Source organism: Chelonoidis abingdonii, chromosome 18 (assembly GCF_003597395.2).
Source record: "Chelonoidis abingdonii isolate Lonesome George chromosome 18, CheloAbing_2.0, whole genome shotgun sequence".
NCBI lineage: Eukaryota > Metazoa > Chordata > Testudines > Testudinidae > Chelonoidis > Chelonoidis abingdonii.
In genome coordinates this window covers 12,365,497-12,384,754 of record NC_133786.1, presented here as the reverse complement: position 1 = coordinate 12,384,754, position 19,258 = coordinate 12,365,497, and the positions used below count along the sequence as shown (strand labels likewise).

General features: G+C 46.3%; 1 protein-coding gene across 2 annotated transcripts in view; it reads left to right on the top strand.

Moving 5' to 3' along the window:
* GRIK4 (glutamate ionotropic receptor kainate type subunit 4) overlaps nt 1–19,258 on the top strand; it is a 317,557-nt gene that overhangs the window by 289,995 nt on the left and 8,304 nt on the right. For both annotated transcript variants that reach the window (XM_075073557.1, XM_075073556.1), the window contains exons 13-16: nt 7,705–7,818; nt 14,910–15,019; nt 17,410–17,583; nt 18,089–18,254. In XM_075073557.1, the coding sequence (XP_074929658.1) occupies nt 7,705–7,818; nt 14,910–15,019; nt 17,410–17,583; nt 18,089–18,254 (564 nt within the window). The remainder of the gene's footprint in view (nt 1–7,704; nt 7,819–14,909; nt 15,020–17,409; nt 17,584–18,088; nt 18,255–19,258) is intronic.

The window sequence follows — 19,258 nt, the reverse complement described above, 5'->3', positions numbered from 1 at the left end:
CGGGAAATGGTTTATTTCCCTTTGTTGTAGACTCAGGGCATCTGAGTCTTGGGGAGTTCCCCAGGGAAGGTTTTGGGGAGACCAGAGTGAGCCAAACACTGGAAATTGGCTGCTGGTAGCGATATCAGATCTAAGCTGGTAAAAGCTTAGAGGGTTCATGCTAGCTTCTCAGGTTATGAACGCTAAGGTTCAAATCTGAGTAGAAAAGCTATGACAACCTTAGTGTCAGGATGAGCCACATCTACCTTTGCAGTGAGGGAGGTATCGGAGGAGAGAGCCGGGTCCTCTGGATGGAAAATCCCAGTGTTTTATTTCTTCAGGCTGTTTAATGGTGTAACAGCTCGGAATCAAAGCTCAGTCTCACCAGTTAATAACATTCCCAGCTACAGCGCGAGTGCGTTTCCGTGTGTGTGTTCAGAACACAGACAGCATTAATGCTTAATGGCAGCTTTAGTTAAGGCAGGTCATACATTTCATTTCAAACACCAGTCCACCAGGGGATCCTCTGATCCAGTGAGTGTTTTGTTCTCATTTCAGCAGTCTTCTGCTCTGGAAGCATCTGGCTGCGCTACAATAATGCACTTTGTCTTTTTTGAGTTTATTTAACATTTATAGCTGGAACACAGCGTAGACAATGGCAGCATGAGACACACACATGGCACTTGGGCGGAGAGGGGGGAGGCTCGAACTTGGGCAGTGCGCAAAAGCAGCAAGGAATGAAGATACATGTCTGCCCAAGATGTAGTGGTATGAAATCAAAATAACTTCTGCCTCTGTTCAAGTGGGGAGTGGGTATAGAGCATTAACATTTGCGAAGCTCCTAGTGTTACTAAGATACATTGACCTCAGTGAGTCATGGGAGGAAAAAAAACCATCTCTCTTGGCCATTTTGAGGCAAAAGGCACAAGCTCTAGTCAGATGATATTCAGGCACAGAGTACAAATGGGTACGGCTCACCAAAGTTTAATGCCATCAGAATGTAGCTCCGTGTAATTTTCCAGTGTGTGTGAGAGAGAGTGCCTCAGATACTGCACAGTAATAGTAAAGAAATGAAGGCCCAGGTCCTCTGCATCACAGGGTTTCCACTCTGTGCATCACAGAGAGGGATGATTTGCACTAGAGCTTGTGTAGGTTAGAGCAACCTGGGGCTGCTCTAAGGTCTACCAGTTGGAAAGGTTGTGAAAGGAGAGTGTGAGAGCTGGGGATAGCTGGAGCACAGCAAACTCTGCCAGCATCTCCTGCTCACCTTTATTCCCGGGCTAAGGGTGAAATGGTGCTGGGTATGCCTGCTCCGCATCAGCTCCCTGACGGTGGGGCCTTATCAGCTGGCTAAGTCTGGCTACTTTACTGCCTCTTTGTACTGGTGCTATAACATGAGGGGAGCTATGCTGATGTACACCAGTTGAGGAGCTGACCTTCGATCAGCAAGTTTAGATGCTCAAAATAATTCCTGGCCAGGAGAAGAAAATGCTGAGAGTTTGTGTGCAAGGGGCCTATATTCAGATTAAAGGACACTTGTGATTCCTTTATATAGGTTTTTCTTTCTTCATCACTGAAGCTGGATATTTTAAAAAGAATAGTTTGTCCTATCTCCACAGTCTCAGGCAAACAGTCTCTTCAAATTTGTATAAGCCTTTTCAATGTACAGTACAGGAAATAGGATTTACTGTGACACTGAGACACGGTAATTTTGGAACAAAGTCTTCCAGGATTGTAGAGGTTGCTTTGCTTCTTGCCAGGACAATCTGACTTAGTTTCTTCTTCCTCGGGGATGTTGTATCTAACGTGTAGCCTTTCCCCATGTCTGACCATGATTCTCTCTTAGGGGTACTACTATCCTCACATAGTTAGTTGCTGAGCTCTTCTGCCTACAAGTAAGTCCACTGACTCCCTATCTTTTGCTCAACAGCTACCACAGAGAAATTGTTCCTGGCACATGGGCGGAATTGATCTCACCATTAGGTGGAGTCACAAACCTCATCCTCCTTAAAGCACCAAGCTAGTGGTCCCCAACCTTTTTGTGGCCGGTAGCACATTCATGTTTTCAGAAGAGTGTGGCGGGCACCAACAATTTTTCAAGGCTTACTTTGTGTTTGTACATTAAATAATACGAAAAACATCATATTTAATATAACATAATATATGAATCCAGAGAGAAGCCGGAGAGAAGCTGCAAGGACAGAGAACACCGGCTCCCACAGCCTGCAGCCCGGAGTTCTCTGTCCCCGGCAGGCGCGGGGCCACGACTTCTCTCCAGCTTAAGCCATGGCCCCACACCTACCAGGGACTGAGAACATGGGTGCCCGCAGCCTGCAGTTCTCAGTCCCTGGCAGTTGTGGGGCCATGGCTTAAGCTGGAGAGAAGCCACAGCCCCACACCTGCCGGGGACAGAGAACACTGGCGCCCACAGCCTGCAGCCTCGGAGTTCTCTGTCCCCGGCAGGTGTGGGGCCACAGCATGTCTCCCCTGTTGGCTCCACTCCTGCTGGGAACGGAGAACACCGTGCCCGCAGCCTGAGTTCTCTTTCCCCGGCAGGTGCAGGGCTGCGGCTTCTCTCCCCGCTGGGCACTAGGTGGGTGCACATAAATGCCCCAGCGGGCACCATGGCACCCGCAGGCACCACGTTGGGGACCACTGCACCAAGCCATTTATGCAGCAAGAAAGGTCATCATGCTGCCGCAGTGGCTTCTTTGTATTCTCCCTTCTAAGCCTTCCCTCCCAACTTGTGTCACTGCATCTTGGAAAAGCGTGTTCCTGTTTCTATGCTCAGTCATCTGCACTGGGTGTCTTTTGAGTTTCCACATGTGCCCCAGAATCCTTTGCACTGGCTGCAGCTGTGCTCTGGAAAAAGATGTTGCGGCAGCCAACACAGCTAATTGTCGATCACAACCATGGCTAAAGCTCAAGGTACCCACGGCTGAGATGAGATGGGGAAGATACCCCCCTTTGACACGGGGAAGGACCATATACATGAAGCTCTGCAGCCAGAGAAGGGATTAAGAAAACTGACCTGTTGATTGATGTGGGACAAGAGCATTCTTAGTGCTATTCCATTTAGCACCTCAGATACAGTCTCTTTGGTGATCTCCTATTTGATCTATCTTAGGCTTCCCTGAATGGTAGAATTTCTTAGATACCATGGCATGCAGATCAATAGATCCAATCTTTGTATTGTAGTGGTCCACCTCTACCCTGATATAACGCTGTCCTCCGAAGCCATTATTGGTGAAATCGCGTTATATTGAACTTGCTTTGTTCCACCGGAGTGCGCAGCCCCGCCCCCCCGGAGCACTGCTTTACTGCATTTATATCCGAATTTGTGTTATATCGGGTCGCATTATATCGGGATAGAGGTGTATTTATATAATACCAAGTATCTAGACACCATGCCAGGTTATGATGATAGATACCTTTTAAAATAACTTAGGTGGACAACTGGATAGGTAGAAATTCCCACTGACCTGTGACTAATTCCAGTCTGAACTTCATAAGCATCATCTATAGCTGCCTCCAAACAGTCACAAAATCTGGCACTGGTTACTCCAATAAATCTTATGTGCCCAGAATGTGACATGAATTGTAATTAGTCCTACCATACGTGCAGGGGACTGGGCTAGATGACCTCTTGAGGTCCCTTCCAGTTGTACGATTGTATGTCACTTTCTCGCCCCATGCACCCTGCTAACTCATGGGTAGATTTTTGCTGCTCTGCTAGCCATTTTCTACCCCATTCTTCCTGCAGGTAATAAAGTAGAGCTCCAATAAACGAACATTTTGTTTTTGCTCTTGCTGCTTCTCCTGTATTTTATAGCCCTTTAGCCCGGAGACTTTGAATGGAGGAAAGATTTTTTTTTTTTTGCCCACTTCTGCCAGAAGATGATTAATTCAGTTATTCTTAAGAAAATCCTGCAACAGCAGCAGGTTCGGGCAGCATGCAGAATGAAGCACACATGCAAATTTGCCATCTCACAGTGCATTACAGCTAGGGCACGGATGTGGAGAAATAAGTCGCATATTTTATCAGGCCTTCAAGGCTTTATAGTGTATTGACTGCCTTGCAAACCTTGTGAAACTCAGGAATGCCAAACACAAGCTGTTTTTTCCCACCTGCATAACTGGGACAGCTTCCTTTTGCAAATAACAGAAACATGCATGTGAGAGAATAGTGCAGAAATATTCTCCTTCCTTGCATTCTGGATTTGTTTTATTTTCTCCTTCCTCTGAAGTATCAGAAATGGCCTTGGCTGGAGATGGGACACTGGAGAGAGTGGGGCTAACAGAAATTCTTTCTCTGGTGCTTGGCTGGTGGTTCTTACTGATTGCCATTTTCAGGGTGAGGAAGGAAATTTTCCCTAATCAGATTGAAAGGGACCAGGGCAGGAGGAGGGGGTCTTTTTGTGTGTGTCTGTTTTCTGCCTTCCTCTGCAACATAGGGCGCAGGTTGCTTGCTAGGATGATCTGCACATATTTCAATTCCCTGCCATTCAAGGGGCTTTGGGCATTGATGTACCTTGGTCCCTCCTGTTCTCGGCCTGTGGCACCTAATAGTCTCTGAGGGCTGTGACTGGGTTCAGTACAGGAGTAACTGGGTGGGATGTGTGGAAGGGTGCATGAATGTGCAGGAGGTCAGATGAAATGACCTGCTGGTCCCTTCTGGTTTTCAGCTCTGTGCTTCTTCCCCATGCCACCCTGCTCCACCCCAAAGCCTCCTCACAGAATCACAGACCATGATATGATAGGAAGTGTGTGCCCCCTTTTATGGCCTCCCCAAATCCTGCCCCATGTAACAGAACAGTCCTGGTTTCCCTGCATCTGGGGATTGCCACACACCTGTGCTGGGGTAAAGGTGGGTGGGGAAAGCTGGCTTTGCCTCATTAAGGTAAATAAAACCTCTTCTGAAAAATAAATACATTTGGTGTGTGTGGGGGGGGGGTTTCATAGCATCCCTCACTTCATTTTAAGCTTTGGGAATTCAGGGTTGGTGGAAGGTGCAGTAGTGGCAGCTGTGGAGGCTGAAATTCACTCCCCACTGAGCAGAGCCAGCATGGGAGCAGTAAGGAGAACTCCCCCATACTGAACCAGCCAGCATTTTGGTGGCTTTGGTGACATGGCCACCAGCGTCTCTTCAACCTGCCACTTTACCATTATATCGAACTTGGCAAACTCTCTTCTCTCGGCCTGATAGTGCTGGATAAAGGAAAGCACGGTTTCCTCCAAGAACAATAGTGCTCTTTAAAGGGCCCTTCCCTGCTCCCCCTGAAGTCACTTGATTTCAGTGGGTGTAGAATCAAGCCCATCACCCTTCCTTTGGGATTTGCACAAGTTGAAAAATGATAAAGATCTTTTTTTGAAAAAAACAAACACCTTGAAATAATCTTCATTTCACAAGAAGCAAGTTTGGGGGCGTTTCATGGAAATCTTTGGTTTAAAAAATGTTGTTTTGAAAACGTTCAATTTTTTTTATATTTCCTTTTCCCTTCCTCTTTCTCTACCTTCCCTTTCATCCTCTCCTCCTTTCCCCCCCCATCTTTTTCTTCCATTTTGCCCATGAAAAACTGGGGTAGGGAAGAGAGAAAAACAGAAGGATTTGGTTCAAAAACAATTTCAGAAAAACAAAGGTTGGCAAGTTTTTTCCTCCCCCAGCTGTTTTTTGATTCAGAATACTTCTGTCCCCAAAATATTTGACCAGTGCTATTTGAGGCTCCTTTCTTGCTGATATTCTCTTTTTGTTTCTGCCCAAGAGGAGAACTGGTTGCAAAGACTAAATGGAATGTTTCATGGGGATCTATCAGTTTCAACAGAGATGGACCAATTGACTGACTCACTCTCTATTGCCTGATGGTTAGCTCACTGTCTTGGGATGGGCGAGCGTGAGGCTCAAATCCCTGCTCTGTTTGATTCAGAGAGATCTGCGATGAAAAACTCTGCTCTGATTCAGGCCGAGCCGGGTCTTGAAGCTATCTCCCCCACATCACTGGCCAGCACCCTAACCACTAGACCATAGTCTCACACCTTTGCAAATTAAAAAGCTCAAGTTTTGCTCTGTAAATGGACATTTTGACCCAATTCTGTTTTTTGCAAAAATTTTTAAAAGCTTTCAGGTTTGTTCCACTCCGGAAACCTCAAAAATTGCTGCCGGATGGAAAGGGTCAGCTGGAGCCAAGAGTATAAAAAGGATTTACTAGAGCTGTTTTGTGACTTCTATCCAAACTGCCATCTGTCTCTCAGATGCTCACAATCCTCATCAGTGTCGTTTTCATCAAGTCCTTCATCTCAATGTCACTTTCCTCCTTTACATTATCTGTCATCCTGCTCCTTGTCCCCATTCAAAGCTTGCATTCAAATACCTCTTCGGATTGTTGGGAGAGTTCAGAGCTGGTGCCAAACTCTTGCGATTTTATCAGCAATCTTACGAGTTTGTTTAAAAAGCTCCATCTCGTGAAGTCAAGTGATTACATGAGACACTCAGCTTTCATTTGTTTTAAAAAGTATCTCTCTAGCCCACAGAGTTGCGGTGGAGAAACGCTTGAAAAATGTGACTTGAGCCACCACCTAAAAGTTCAAAAACCTAGACGGTCAATGCAAAGAAACTATTATTTTTTATCTTGTGATTTTTAAGCCAATCTCATGTTTTGTTTTGTTTTTCGTGCCTGACTCATGATTTTTGAACTCTTGGGGTTGGCAGTGCTGCAGACTTTGTGGCTTGGGAGGCATCTCTAATGATCTTGTTTAAACTGTGAGCTCCCTCCTGTGGCACTCCGTAAGTAACAAGAATCCTGTTTGGAAAGAGGAGGACATGTCTTGTGGGGTCGGGCTTGTCTCCTCTTCAAACCATTACAACACTCAGTGGTTCTACAGCTGTTTTCATCCAAGTATCTCAAAGTGGCCTGGGTATGTGGTTAGAATGACAGACAACAGACTAGCTAAGTGTCTCATGGAAGGACATCCTTATGGTGTCTGACCTCATGGTCGACCACAGAGAAATGGAGCGATAACACTGAGCAAGATCTCAGAGCTCTGAATGTGAATGACCATCAAAGGGAAAAATATGCCCACAGGTGGCAGGGTGTGTGTGTGTGGTGGGGGGAACAGTGAGAACAGCCAAGGACATTGATAGTTTATAGAGCAAGGGAGTAGAGTAGTATTATGCAGATGGATAAATTGAGGTAAGAGCATCTCGGAACTCCCTGTGCCCCTGCTTACTATGGTCAGGAAGAGCAGGAGAGCCTGGGAGGTGAATGTCTCAGAGCCCTGATTTTGAAAAAGGGAGAATTGGTCTTTGTTCTGAGCTTGGCCTAAGGCTTGGTGAGGCTGGTAGAGCACTGACTGCTCCTGGACAGCAACACACTCTGCAGTGACGTGGGGTGAAATTTAACCCATGCAGATTCCCTGCACAAGGCCTAGGCTCTGTCTAAGTGGGGCCTAGGCCTTACCCAAAGTCATCTGCTCAAGGTGAAGTTACACCTAGGAAGGAAACATTCTGTTTCATTGAAGTAGATGGCAGAACTCTCATTGACTTCAACAAGGCCAGGATTTCCCTCATAGTGAATAGGTTGGTCTCTCTGGCCGTGGGTTTTGCTGACTTTGTGGGGATGAGTCCTTTGGAGCGGGGATCCTTCTGCCAGGGTTGTGGTTTCTCTGCCCCCGTGGGCTCCAGCCTTTGGGGGCAGGCTGTTGATCTTCTCTGCATTCCTTCCTCTTTAGAAAGCCGATTTGGCAGTGGCTGGCCTGACAATCACGGCTGAACGGGAGAAGGTGATTGATTTCTCTAAACCTTTCATGACTTTGGGAATTAGCATTCTCTACCGAGTTCATATGGTAAGAGACTTATTTTATAACCGTATATGTCATTACAGTTATTTGCATGCAAACACACACAGTTCTAGGGGAATAATGAATGACTCAGACAAATATTTTGGTTTCTTATTTAAACGCAAATGTGCTGGACCCTCCTCCCCTCTTTCCCCTCCCCTCGACACCCTGTTTCAGCTGCATGGGTTTGGTGCAGAGAGACTGCCATTCAGACTCTCAGTTCCAAAGCCCCCATGGAGCTCTCCCTGGTTCCAGGGGGAGCTCAGCGCACAAAGGACTGCACAATCTGCCCCTACCCAACTCAAAGGATGTGTCTACACTGCAATCACCCCACCCCCTCTGGCACCGAGTCTTGGTGCCTGGGTCGGCCGACTTGGGCTCAAGGAGCTTGAGCTGCGGGACTAAAAAGAGCAGAGTAGAGGTTGGGAGCCCAGGCTCCAAGTTCTATCCCCCTCGCGGGGTTTCGGAGCCCGGGTTCCAATCTGAGCTTGAATGTCTACCTGCAATATTTAGCCCTGCAGCCTGAGTCAGCTGCCCCAGCCCAGGGGCAGCCATGCTGCGGCTCTTTAATTGCAATGTAGGTGTACCCTAAGAGGCTGAGCCAAAGTCAGTGGAAAGGTTCCCATTTGGTTCTGTAGGCTCTGGAGCAGGTTTCAAATGCAGCAGGTGCACTACCATTACCAACGCTGCAGCTTATTGCTAACCAGCCCTGCTACTTTCCAGCATCATTTCAAGGTGTTTCTGAAGACAAGCAGGATTGGGCCTGGTTAGTATTTGGATGGGAGACCTCTAGAGTTTGCTTATCTAAAGTACACCTCTACTCCGATATAACGCGACCCAATATAACACGAATTTGATTATAGTGCGGTAAAGCAGTGCTCCGGGGGGGCTGCGCACTCCAACGGATCAAAGCACGTTCGATATAACGCGGTTTCACCTATAACATGGTGAGATTTTTTTGGCTCCCGAGGACAGCGTTATATCAGGGTAGAGGTGTGTAAAGTGGTATTATAAACTAGAGGCCTGATCCTGTCACCTTTACTCACTTGTGCAGTAAGTTTGTATTTTACATCTCAAGTGGTCCCGTTGATTTCAATGAAACTACTCAGAGCGTAAGGTATAGCTCAGTATGAGTCAGTGTGATTGAATCTGGCCCTCAATACAGGAACATCTAGGGTGTCAGAGGAGGCATTAGTGATTCAGATGGCTCTATGTCTGTACTGATCCAGTGCCCCAAGGAACAGTGCTGCCAGGTGGGGTTGTGTTTTGGACAAGATGCAAAATAATATTACTTGGTATCATGCTTTTTCGTCCTTAGATCTCAAGGCCCTTTATAAATGTGGGCAGATATTATTGCAATATGATAGCTGGGAAACTAAGGCACAGCCAAGTGAAGTGATTTATAGCACAGGCAGCAAGTCAGCAGCGGTATTAGGAACAGAACCCTATGGAGCAGACCTCCAAGTTCTGCCAGTTAACGCCTATATGAGCCACCTGAAGTCAGTTGAGCTTCCCAGGGGTAACGGAGGAGACTGTGGCATTGAAGTTGCTCATAACAAGATGCTGTAATATACCTAGTCAGTGTTTTGATATGTGCTTTGTATGGCTCTGTAGGCAGTAAGAAATATGGTCTTGATTACCCATCAGCTGAACAGCAACAACAAGATAAAACAATTAAAGCCTCTTCTATCCCTCCCCCCGCCCTGTCTCAATACACAAGGCTGTTAAAGATGCAGCATCTGACACAAACGTAAATAAACTCGCACATACATATCTGTGTGCTGGGTTGTCTCCTGCCAAGAACAAACAAGTAATTAAAATCTAGTTAAAATTCCATTTCCTCTGGTACGTGCAGAATGAAGGATCAATGAGTTAACTGATCAAACAGGATCAGACCCTTTCATGCTTTCCAAGATCAAATGCATGTAAATATTCCTGCCTTGCAATGCATGCTTTCTGCAACTCCAGCTCCCTCCATGTCCCAGATGTGTTTCTGAGAATTTCAACCTGCTTGGGTTCTGGTGGGGTTTTTCTTTTCTCTCTTCCTCTTTCTCACACGTTTAAAGGGAGGGGAATTGAGTATTGAGCATGCTCTGCTTCTGACTTACTCTGTGACCTTGGGCAACTTCCCTCACCCCAAACACAAGCCTTACTTACCTGTCATGCAGGGAAGTGGCAAGGATATTAGTACAGGGCTTTGGGAAGGTAATGCCCTCTAAGGGTGCAACATTAACTGTTGTTGCCTCTGAAACTAGATGAACATTTGAAACTGCTGCAGGTCTAATAAGAGTTTTGCAAATATTGTTGTGCCGTGGGTCTGTTACTCAGGGCTAAATCCTCAGCTACCTCATCAAGCATTAGTACATAGGAATTGTCACGCTTAATCAGACTAGCTGTCTGTCTTCAACAGCAAGGTGCAAGGCACCCTGCACAAACACCACTCAATGGTAAACGACTGCGGTTGCAGTATTTCCTGTACCACAGCTGCCTGGGGGCAGTGGTGAGCAATCACTGGTGGGTCTGTTTAGCAGCAGATCCCATCCGCATACCTCTTCGCCCCACTCGCTATCCTTCCAAACCCTGCTGTGCAGGGAGCACCCCCAACCCCCAGAGGTGGATTCCGCAGCTTCAGACACCACAAACCCTCTCCACCGCAGCACCACTGCTCAAGCAGCAGCAGAACCACCCCAGGTGCCCTGCATTAGGTCCCTCTCCCGCGCCCTCGGAGAGGGTAGGGTTTTCCACTTTGCAGGAAGGTAGTGCATAAGAGCAGTGTGGCAATTAACGAATTAAACCAGTAAACATTTATTTAGCAGGGGAAGGCATGATAGCTCATCATTGTAGTTTTCCTTCAAGGATTCCGTTTGCAGAGCAGACGACGGCAACTCCAGATCCCGACCTGCTCTTCTCCTTTCCCATTCCTTGCACACAGAGAACTGCAGCTGACGTATGTTAATCCACGGCTCCAATCAGACAGTTCCTAACAAATAACTACAAATAAATGTCCTTCCGAGGAGTTGTCTCCATGTCTCAGCTCCCACAGCTTGATGTCATTGTCTTTTATTTTCTGTTTAACCTCAGTTCCAAATGCTTTCTCCACCTGCCCCCATTTGACCACCGGGCTGTGTGTCTTTCCTATCACACATAACCAAATATGGCAGCTTTAAATGGGGCTATCATTTTTCTCGGTTTCATGTGTTGTGATATAATCAAGTATGGATTTCTGACACGGGGACTCTAAAGGACTTTCTGACTCACGGGCTGCTGAGAGAGAGTCTCCCCCGCCCCCTGATCTTTGTCCAGCCAAGGGGATACTGCGGAGAGAAGCGGAGAATGAACATTAACTCTAGACAAGTGTTTGGACCAGGAAGAGGGCTGTTTTCTGTAGGGATCTGGGGGAGTAGAGCAGGAGAGTATTATTTGTCTTAAAGTAACGCAAGCTGAGAGCACGGTCCCATTGTGCTGGGTGCTGCACAGACACATGGTGAGTCCTGGTCTCCAAAAACTTACAATCTAAATAGACAGGACAGACAAAGGGTGCCCAAGGTCATACAGCAGGTCAATGGAAGACTCCCACAACAGCTCAGGCTTTGAGCTCCACAGCTTCCCAGTTCAGTCCTCAATGTAACAACTGTCACAGGTGCAAACATTTTGGCTTTGACCTGGCACAGAGACCAAGTGGCTGGGCTGGCTTATAAAGAAAAAAAATGCTCCCCTCCCAACAAGGTACAAGAAATAGAATTTATGATTCCTCACTACATTGGTGCAAGGAAGGACCGAAAAATATCCCAAACAAAGACACGCAGCAAAGGTGTTACTATAAATAACTATAAACAGCATCAAGAATGTGGTCCACAATAACCTAATAGCCAGCTCTGAACCAGAGCTTCCTTATAGCTAAGCCTTTTTCCAGAGGTGTTGGCTGCTTATTTCAATCCAGGTTTTTGTGCCTCGGGCTAACTTTTGAGTCCCATTTGCGAACTTGCTGCACTTGTGCTTCCTGCAGGGTTTGCCCAAGCTGGCTCTTCCAATGAGCAATAGCAGCATCCAGCAGCCATCAGCAGTTTTTGCACAGGAGTATATGTGTAACCCACTGGTCAGCATGTTAGACATCTCTCCACTGTTCCTGTTTCACAGATGTGAATCTTACAGCCCAGAGTGCCTGGTTCTTGAGTCTCTAACAGCTTGAACTAATATATTCTGTTCTAGAGGTCCCCAGTTCATTTCCAAGTGTCGGCTGCCACACATTCGTCTCCCTCCTTGTTTTCTAGAAAAGATAAAGACAGACAGAATATTACAATGGGTAATGAAAGGAAGAGAGAGGAACCAAAGATGAATGTAGTGTTTCATGGTTCATTCCTATCCCCATTCACTTGCATGTTGGGTCTGGGATTTTTGATTTGGTCCATCTTGACTTGAATTTGGGCCTTGGTTTGTTTTATAAGGCTCTTGAGATGTTATGATAGACCAGGGGTAGGCAACCTTTGGCACGCGTGCCAAAGGCGGCACGCAAGCTGATTTTCAATGGCACTCACACTGTCCGGGTCCTGGCCACTGGTCTGGGGGGCTCTGCATTTTAATTTAATTTTAAATGAAGCTTTTTAAACATTTGAAAAACTTCATTTATTTTACATACAACAATGGTTTAGTTATATATTATAGACTTATAGAAAGAGGCCATCTAAAAATGTTAAAATGTATCACTGGCACGCAAAACCTTAGATCAGAGTGAATAACTGAAGACTCGGCACAGCACTTCTGAAAGGTTGCTGACCCCTGTGATAGATCTTGTTGGAAATGGGATTTTGGAACACCACCCAAAACTAGACCAAATTAAGCAAAGGGGGCTTTTTTGCTGAAAATTTGGAGTTATTTTTTACCAAAATCCTAATTGGTTTTGAATTCCCAAAGTTCAAAAATCTATGAAAATCCATTTTTGCTTCAAATCAGGCATAGTTCATTGTGAAACTTGCCTCTGCAGGACAATTTCCCTTAACAGTCGCTGACATTTCTCGGCCTGGAAAAAATATATTGTGGCTATATTTCTTGGGGAATTTTTTTTTTGGTGGTTGGGGGGGAGAATTAATTGCTTTGAGTTTAAAGACAGCTACATAATTGGGAGTCTGATTTGTGAGGGAAGCGGGTTTCATAGGGGTTAGGGGTTAATTATGATTGTTACTTTGTAGTGCCATACCTGGGCAAAGTAAGCCAGTGGACTAAGGGGAAAGTGAAGTGGCTCTCTGTTGAAGATGAGTCCCATGTAAAGCAAAAGATCTCACAATTCAACAGCTGCTTCACTGGAAGTTCTTTCTCTCTGGGACAGACTGGGGGATGACTGCTCAAGTGAGCTGGATTGAGCAAATGCCAGTATATGCTTGTGGGAGGCATCAGAGTGAGGTACCAATAAGGAAGGTACAGAGAACTCAGTTGAGATGTAATAGAAGGATCCATATACCAAGTCTCAATGTCCATCTCTCAGAGCTTGGAAATGATACAGAGAGGGTAGAGAAAAGGCCATTTCTAGTCTGACTTTAATATAAGAAGATCTAAGTCTCAGATGGCTTCAAGATCACAAGTGCTTTAGGAAATCATACACTAGGATGTTTGGTGATCGTGTGAGGGATTTAGCCGTCTATGTGGAAGTTGTAGATTCCTATGTGCAACAGGTTCATAGCGTAACTGGGTCAACTCAGTTCTTCATCCTTCCATAATGGATCACTGAGTTGCATGTTTTTTCTTGTGTGTGTCTTTCTGCTGAGACCTTAAAAGCAAGTAGCTTGATTTGCACAAATGCTGAGCACCCACAATGCCCACGCAGGTGTCGGGGGGCCAAAATCTCTGAATAACACATCACAAGATGCTTTCTTCTTTGTATGGATATTAAGGAACCTATGGAGCTTATTCTGAAGGAGCAAGTCTTTATGCCAGTGTGCTTTGCCTCATTTTTTACTCCTCTCCCTGTGTATGCAGTGTGCAGTGGTGCTGAGGGATTGTAGCTCTTTCTATTTCAGAAGCGCTGTATCTGAGTGGTTTGGAGGAGTGAGAAAAATTCTCAACAAAACGGGACATGCTCAACATTTGAGATTCACCCCAATGAGAAAACTTTGGTGAAATTTCACAATTTTTTCTGCTCAAAAATTAAAGAATTTTGAGAGAAAAATGGCCTATTTTTTCTAGCAGAGGAATGTCTGCTTTCAAAAAAGGTGGGTTTGCAGAGAAAACTTGAAATTCAGACATGTTTCCTGAGATACAGTAACCATTTTACTTAATTTTGCAGGAAAGGGTCAGTTCAAGGGTTGGAGAAACAACATCGCAAATATTTCTTTTTCATGTAAAACTTTATGCAAACATTTTCTCCATTTCTCACTCTAATGGTCTTGGATGCTCTTTTACTCACCTACAAATGCTCCCATTTACCACTACCTGGCTGCTATGTAAAGATTATTTGCATAAGTAATGATTGCAGGACCAGGGAATCACACTTTTGAGATCCTTCAGGTTCACTATAGAAATGTAAAAGAAAGATACTGGGTCAACTACCTCACTGGTGTAGCTCCAGTGAAGTCAGTGGAGTTATGCCAGCAGTAATTTTAGCCCATAGGGATATAAACCTTCATGCTTCAAGGTATATGTTAACCTCTAACTAATGAGGATCAGGAAGAAACTGTCCCTAAGGGTAGGTTATCCCATTATTGCAAATTTTATTGCACCTTCCTCTGAAGCAGCAGGTTCTGGCCACTGTGTGAGACAGGATTCTGGCCTAAGTGGAGCCCTGGTCTGATCTGGTCTAGTGATTCCCATGTTCCTATATTCCTATTATAATCAAAGTGAAGGGGTAAAGAAGGGGGCCCTACTGGGAAATACATGTTGACTGGTGAGCTGCTGCAGAGTTTAATGCCTTGTTCCTTTTGCCTTCTGCTCTACCTGCGTCTCCTCCAGATCATTTGCTGATCCCTTCTCTTGTTTGCCTGCATTAATCCTGCGTTGTGCCTGTGATTTCACTGCCGGTTCTACGTGTTTCGTTGTGTTATTTTGCAGAATGGACTTTTTGATTAAAAAAATAAAAACCTGCTGGACTCTTTTTGTCTCCATATTAGGGGCGCAAACCCGGCTACTTCTCTTTCCTGGACCCCTTTTCTCCTGGTGTCTGGCTCTTCATGTTACTTGCCTACCTGGCTGTCAGCTGTGTCCTCTTCCTGGTTGCTAGGTACTGTTACTTATATTCCAGTTCCTTTCCCATCCTCATGGTGCCACCTAGTGTCAGAATTTGAGAACTCCATGGGGGGGTGTGGGGAGGGGTTAGGTTTGGGTGTGTCTGCTTTGGGCAAAAGTTTGGGAGCAATTATAACAGGGGTTGGGTGTCAGATCATTCACCACCCACATCTGTCTGTCTTTGCTGTTCAGACACATGCCACTGATGCAAATGGCAGTCCTTTGACTCCCATTCAGAAGTACTGGCATCTTCGCAATAAGACAGGGGCAGTAGCAGATCAGCATGTATTTGGCTGCATTGGTATTAGCCAGAGCCGGAGGCAGCTTTAAAGTCTGGAAGGGGGAGGTTTGAGATTAGGTCTCATGGAGCACAAATGGGCAGAGCCTTGCTCTGTTTGCATGCGAAATTCATCACAGAGAAGCCCAGCTGAGCGCTTTCAATGGGAACCACAAAGGCCAGCAGATCCGGAGAGATGACAGGATGTAGAGATTGTCCTCAGAAAACAAGTTCACAAGTGTTCCCAGGATTTCTGCTGGTTTCTCCTATCCTGTCAGGGCCCTGACTGTACAGAGATTGGAAACAGCATTAGCATCTTTCTGGAGACTCACAGTTTAAGCACGGGTCTTGCTGGACCGGTGTCAGCTCAAGTTACCTGTGGCCAGGTGTAATCATATTACTGAAGGCTCCTCTGCAGTAGTTGTCCAGTCGTGGAGGGAGAGGGGGACGACCATGCTACAATGCTGTTTTCCCCCGACCCAGTAATAACATGGTTCTTTTGGGAGCCTAGATGGGCTTCTCAGATGTTCTCTATGTCCTGGCAGTGCCGAAGGGCACTGTTTCAGGGCCTGGCTAATACCCAACCTTCATTACAAAATGGAACTGTGTAGTCACTGAGTCCCCTGGCCTGGCTGGAGTTGTAATGTTGACAGGGCTTTAATGGTTTTGAGAATTGTGTTACAGCTTCAATAACACAGCTCTGTAAACCATTTAACAATGCAGTCAGGCACTGTGTGCACTGACATTTGAAGCCAGGGTACATGTACATGTTCTGTACATGTTTTAAACATGATTCTCTAGGATGGTGCTTACATGGTTTCTGATCTCAGTGGAGGCAGATTCTTAGAAAATACTCTCCCAATGTGCTTAGGAGTTTGTAGATCACTGCAGGCCTGTTGGCCCTTGCGATTGGCAGAAAAGCTCCTCTTGGGACAGCATTTCGCTGTCAAACATCCAAAGAGAGGAAACGCCACCTCTCTGGAGTCACAACAAGGCACAATGAGATCCAGAAGCAGTAATACATACTGTAGTTTGGCTAACGTCAGTGTGAGCCGGTGGAGTTCCCAACACAAACTGCCATCGTAGCATCACAAAATCAACCGTCTGGAGTCTGGTTTTATTAATAACACCACCACATGCACCCCAACTCCAGCCTTCTCCCCCAGTTTGACTGCTCCTATGGTTCCTCCCCATCTGCCCCAGCTTCTAGATCCCTCTCCCAGAGGGCTGCTCCCAGTTCCATGGGGAGTGTAGGGAAGCACACCACCCTTAACAATCATTAATCTGCAGATCCGTCTAGAGTCCCAGACTCCTGCTTAATGGCTGAGTCAGCCAGAGAATCCAGCCACCTTATTACACTGACAAAGTTTGCACCAGTTCCCTCTTGCAGCAAATCTGCCTGTCCATCCCTTGGGCCACTGTGCATGCCTCAGTTAGTAGAAGGAGGAACCCTCACTCAGAAAAGAGTTGCACTGCAGGAACAAGAATCCCTCCAGCCTGACAACTCGTGTGTGCCTAGGCCGCATTTCTAAGGATGCTGGCTGCAAGAGCAAGCCAGCCACAAGAGGATTTCTCCTCCGACCAGGAAAAGGGGGATGAAAAAAAAATGTGGGCCTGGGGGGTGAGAAAGAGATGGAAAGAGAGGTAGTTGAGGTGGGCGATGAGAGCCACTTTGCTGATTCACAGGCTAGGTGCTCAAAGAACTCCTCAGCTGTGATGCCCGTGAGTTCTGTCCTTCCCTAGCACTGATGCTGCATGGGAAGCGAAGTAAGTACAACTCTGGACATATGAGCTACAGTAATTTCAATGACATGCCACAGCCAGGTTGATCTAGCAATCGTTATCCTTTCTACAGTGTGTTCCATGTGGATTTCAGCTCCACCCCCGTGAGCTAATCAGAGCACACAGCACTTTCTAAACACCAGGCTCCAACTTTGTGTTTGAACTCTGCAATTAGCCCTTGATGCCTGTTGCCAGCAAAGAGTTTCCTGCTTAGAAATTCTGCCTCCTGGACAGTTAGAGCCTCATCACTTTTCTTTTCCCCCTCCTGTATACGGGATTTCCTGTAACGTGAACATATTTGGTCCGGTTGTTTCTTGTCACTGCAGACTGACGCCATATGAGTGGTACAGCCCCCACCCCTGCTCGCAAGGGAAGTGCAATCTCCTAGTGAACCAGTACTCTCTCGGCAACAGCCTGTGGTTTCCAGTTGGGGGTTTCATGCAGCAAGGATCTACTATTGCCCCTCGAGCTCTGTCCACACGGTGTGTCAGTGGAGTCTGGTAAGGAAACATGCTCATCAGAATTGTCAGCAGCCTGCAGTCACAGTTCAGGGTGCTGTAGCGTTGCTACTGTAAGCTCTTTTGGAGCTTTAGGGTAAAACACCATGATATCATTTTTACAAGGGTTCTGACATGTTGGCCAACAGCAGATGCGTCTCGGATAGTAGGTTATTACTTCACACTCCTCCCAAAGGAGCTCCAGATTGGGGAATTATGCTACCAGAATGCTCCCTATTAAATTTATGGCCATCCCCAAGCAGAGAGCCGCTAACTTGTTGGGCTCCAAATCCACTCTGTGTGGTTTGTAGGCTTTAGATGAAGAAGGTTTGGGTGTTCAGGGAACTTTGCATGTGTTTGGCCTATCGCTGGGCCTTTACTGGAAGCAGTGGGTCTGCAGCAGCTCTGAGCATTTGGCCTGGCACTCCAGGAGGGCTAAGAGGATTGAGATCAGATTGAATCCTAGGGGGAATCTCAGTTCACCTTTTCTTCATCCTTCCTTCCCCAGGTGGGCATTCACCTTAATCATCATTTCCTCCTACACGGCCAACCTGGCAGCCTTTCTGACCGTGCAGCGGATGGATGTACCCATAGAATCGGTGGATGACCTGGCTGACCAGACAACTATTGAGTATGGCACCATTCACGGAGGCTCCAGCATGACCTTTTTCCAGGTGAACCCCATGTTAGAATCAGATGTTCCCCAGATAACACACCTTGTCCTGTCTTCGGTGTGTCCCATTCTAGTCTCTGGTTTGTGGGGGAAATTCTAGGAGAGTCCAGACCAAGTGGCATCTGTAGCAGTTTGGGCCCATTTCATAGTCACTGATACCATAATGAGATTATTTATATGGTCCCATTTGTGTGCACGGTGCCTTATAGACATGTACCAAGTCAAGGCTCCTTGACCATTAGACTGATAACATAGCAAGAAATATGAGTAGACTGGGATTAGGATGGGAAGAGGGGAATCTGAGTTTGTAAGGGTTATTTACAAAGAAATTTATGGTTTTTTCTTGGTTGTATTTTCAGTGGGCCAAATTTTCAGCTCCTTAATTCAGATTGTATCCTCAGCCTAACCTCCTGCTGAGTGATAGACTGAATCGAAGGAGAGTTGTCCTCAGGGCTGGGCACAAAAGTTCAGATCCTAGTTTTGAGGAGCTGGGCCAAGTTGCCCAGAGACCAGAGGTGAGACCAGATTGTGCCAGAGCTGAGATAAGCAAGGGAAGGCTAAGAGGTGAAATTTGAAGGAGGCATTTCCTAGCACACCAACACTCCCTGGAAGCTAGATGCCTTGTTTCATGGGATATTTTTGCAGGACAGCCAGGTAAATGCCTAGCTTCTCATATTTAGAAGATGTTTGTGCACAGAACACCAGAGAATGGGTAGTAAAGTTGTCCGTAGCCATACGCTGTACCCACCTGATAATACTATCCGTGACAGGTAAGTATTTTGAGCCAATTTTTTTTAAGTGCGTATGTATTGTTAGGCGGCCCTAGCCTTCTGCACATGCAAGACTCAGCTTGTATCAGCACATAGGTGTTGGCCAACCCTAATTTGCACAAGCAGACCTGTGTGCACTGGTGCAAATCAGGGTTGGTGCAGGTATTAGAGTCTGCTCACATGCAAGTCAGGCACATGCAAAGGTTTTCACACCATTTAGCCCATCATAGACTTC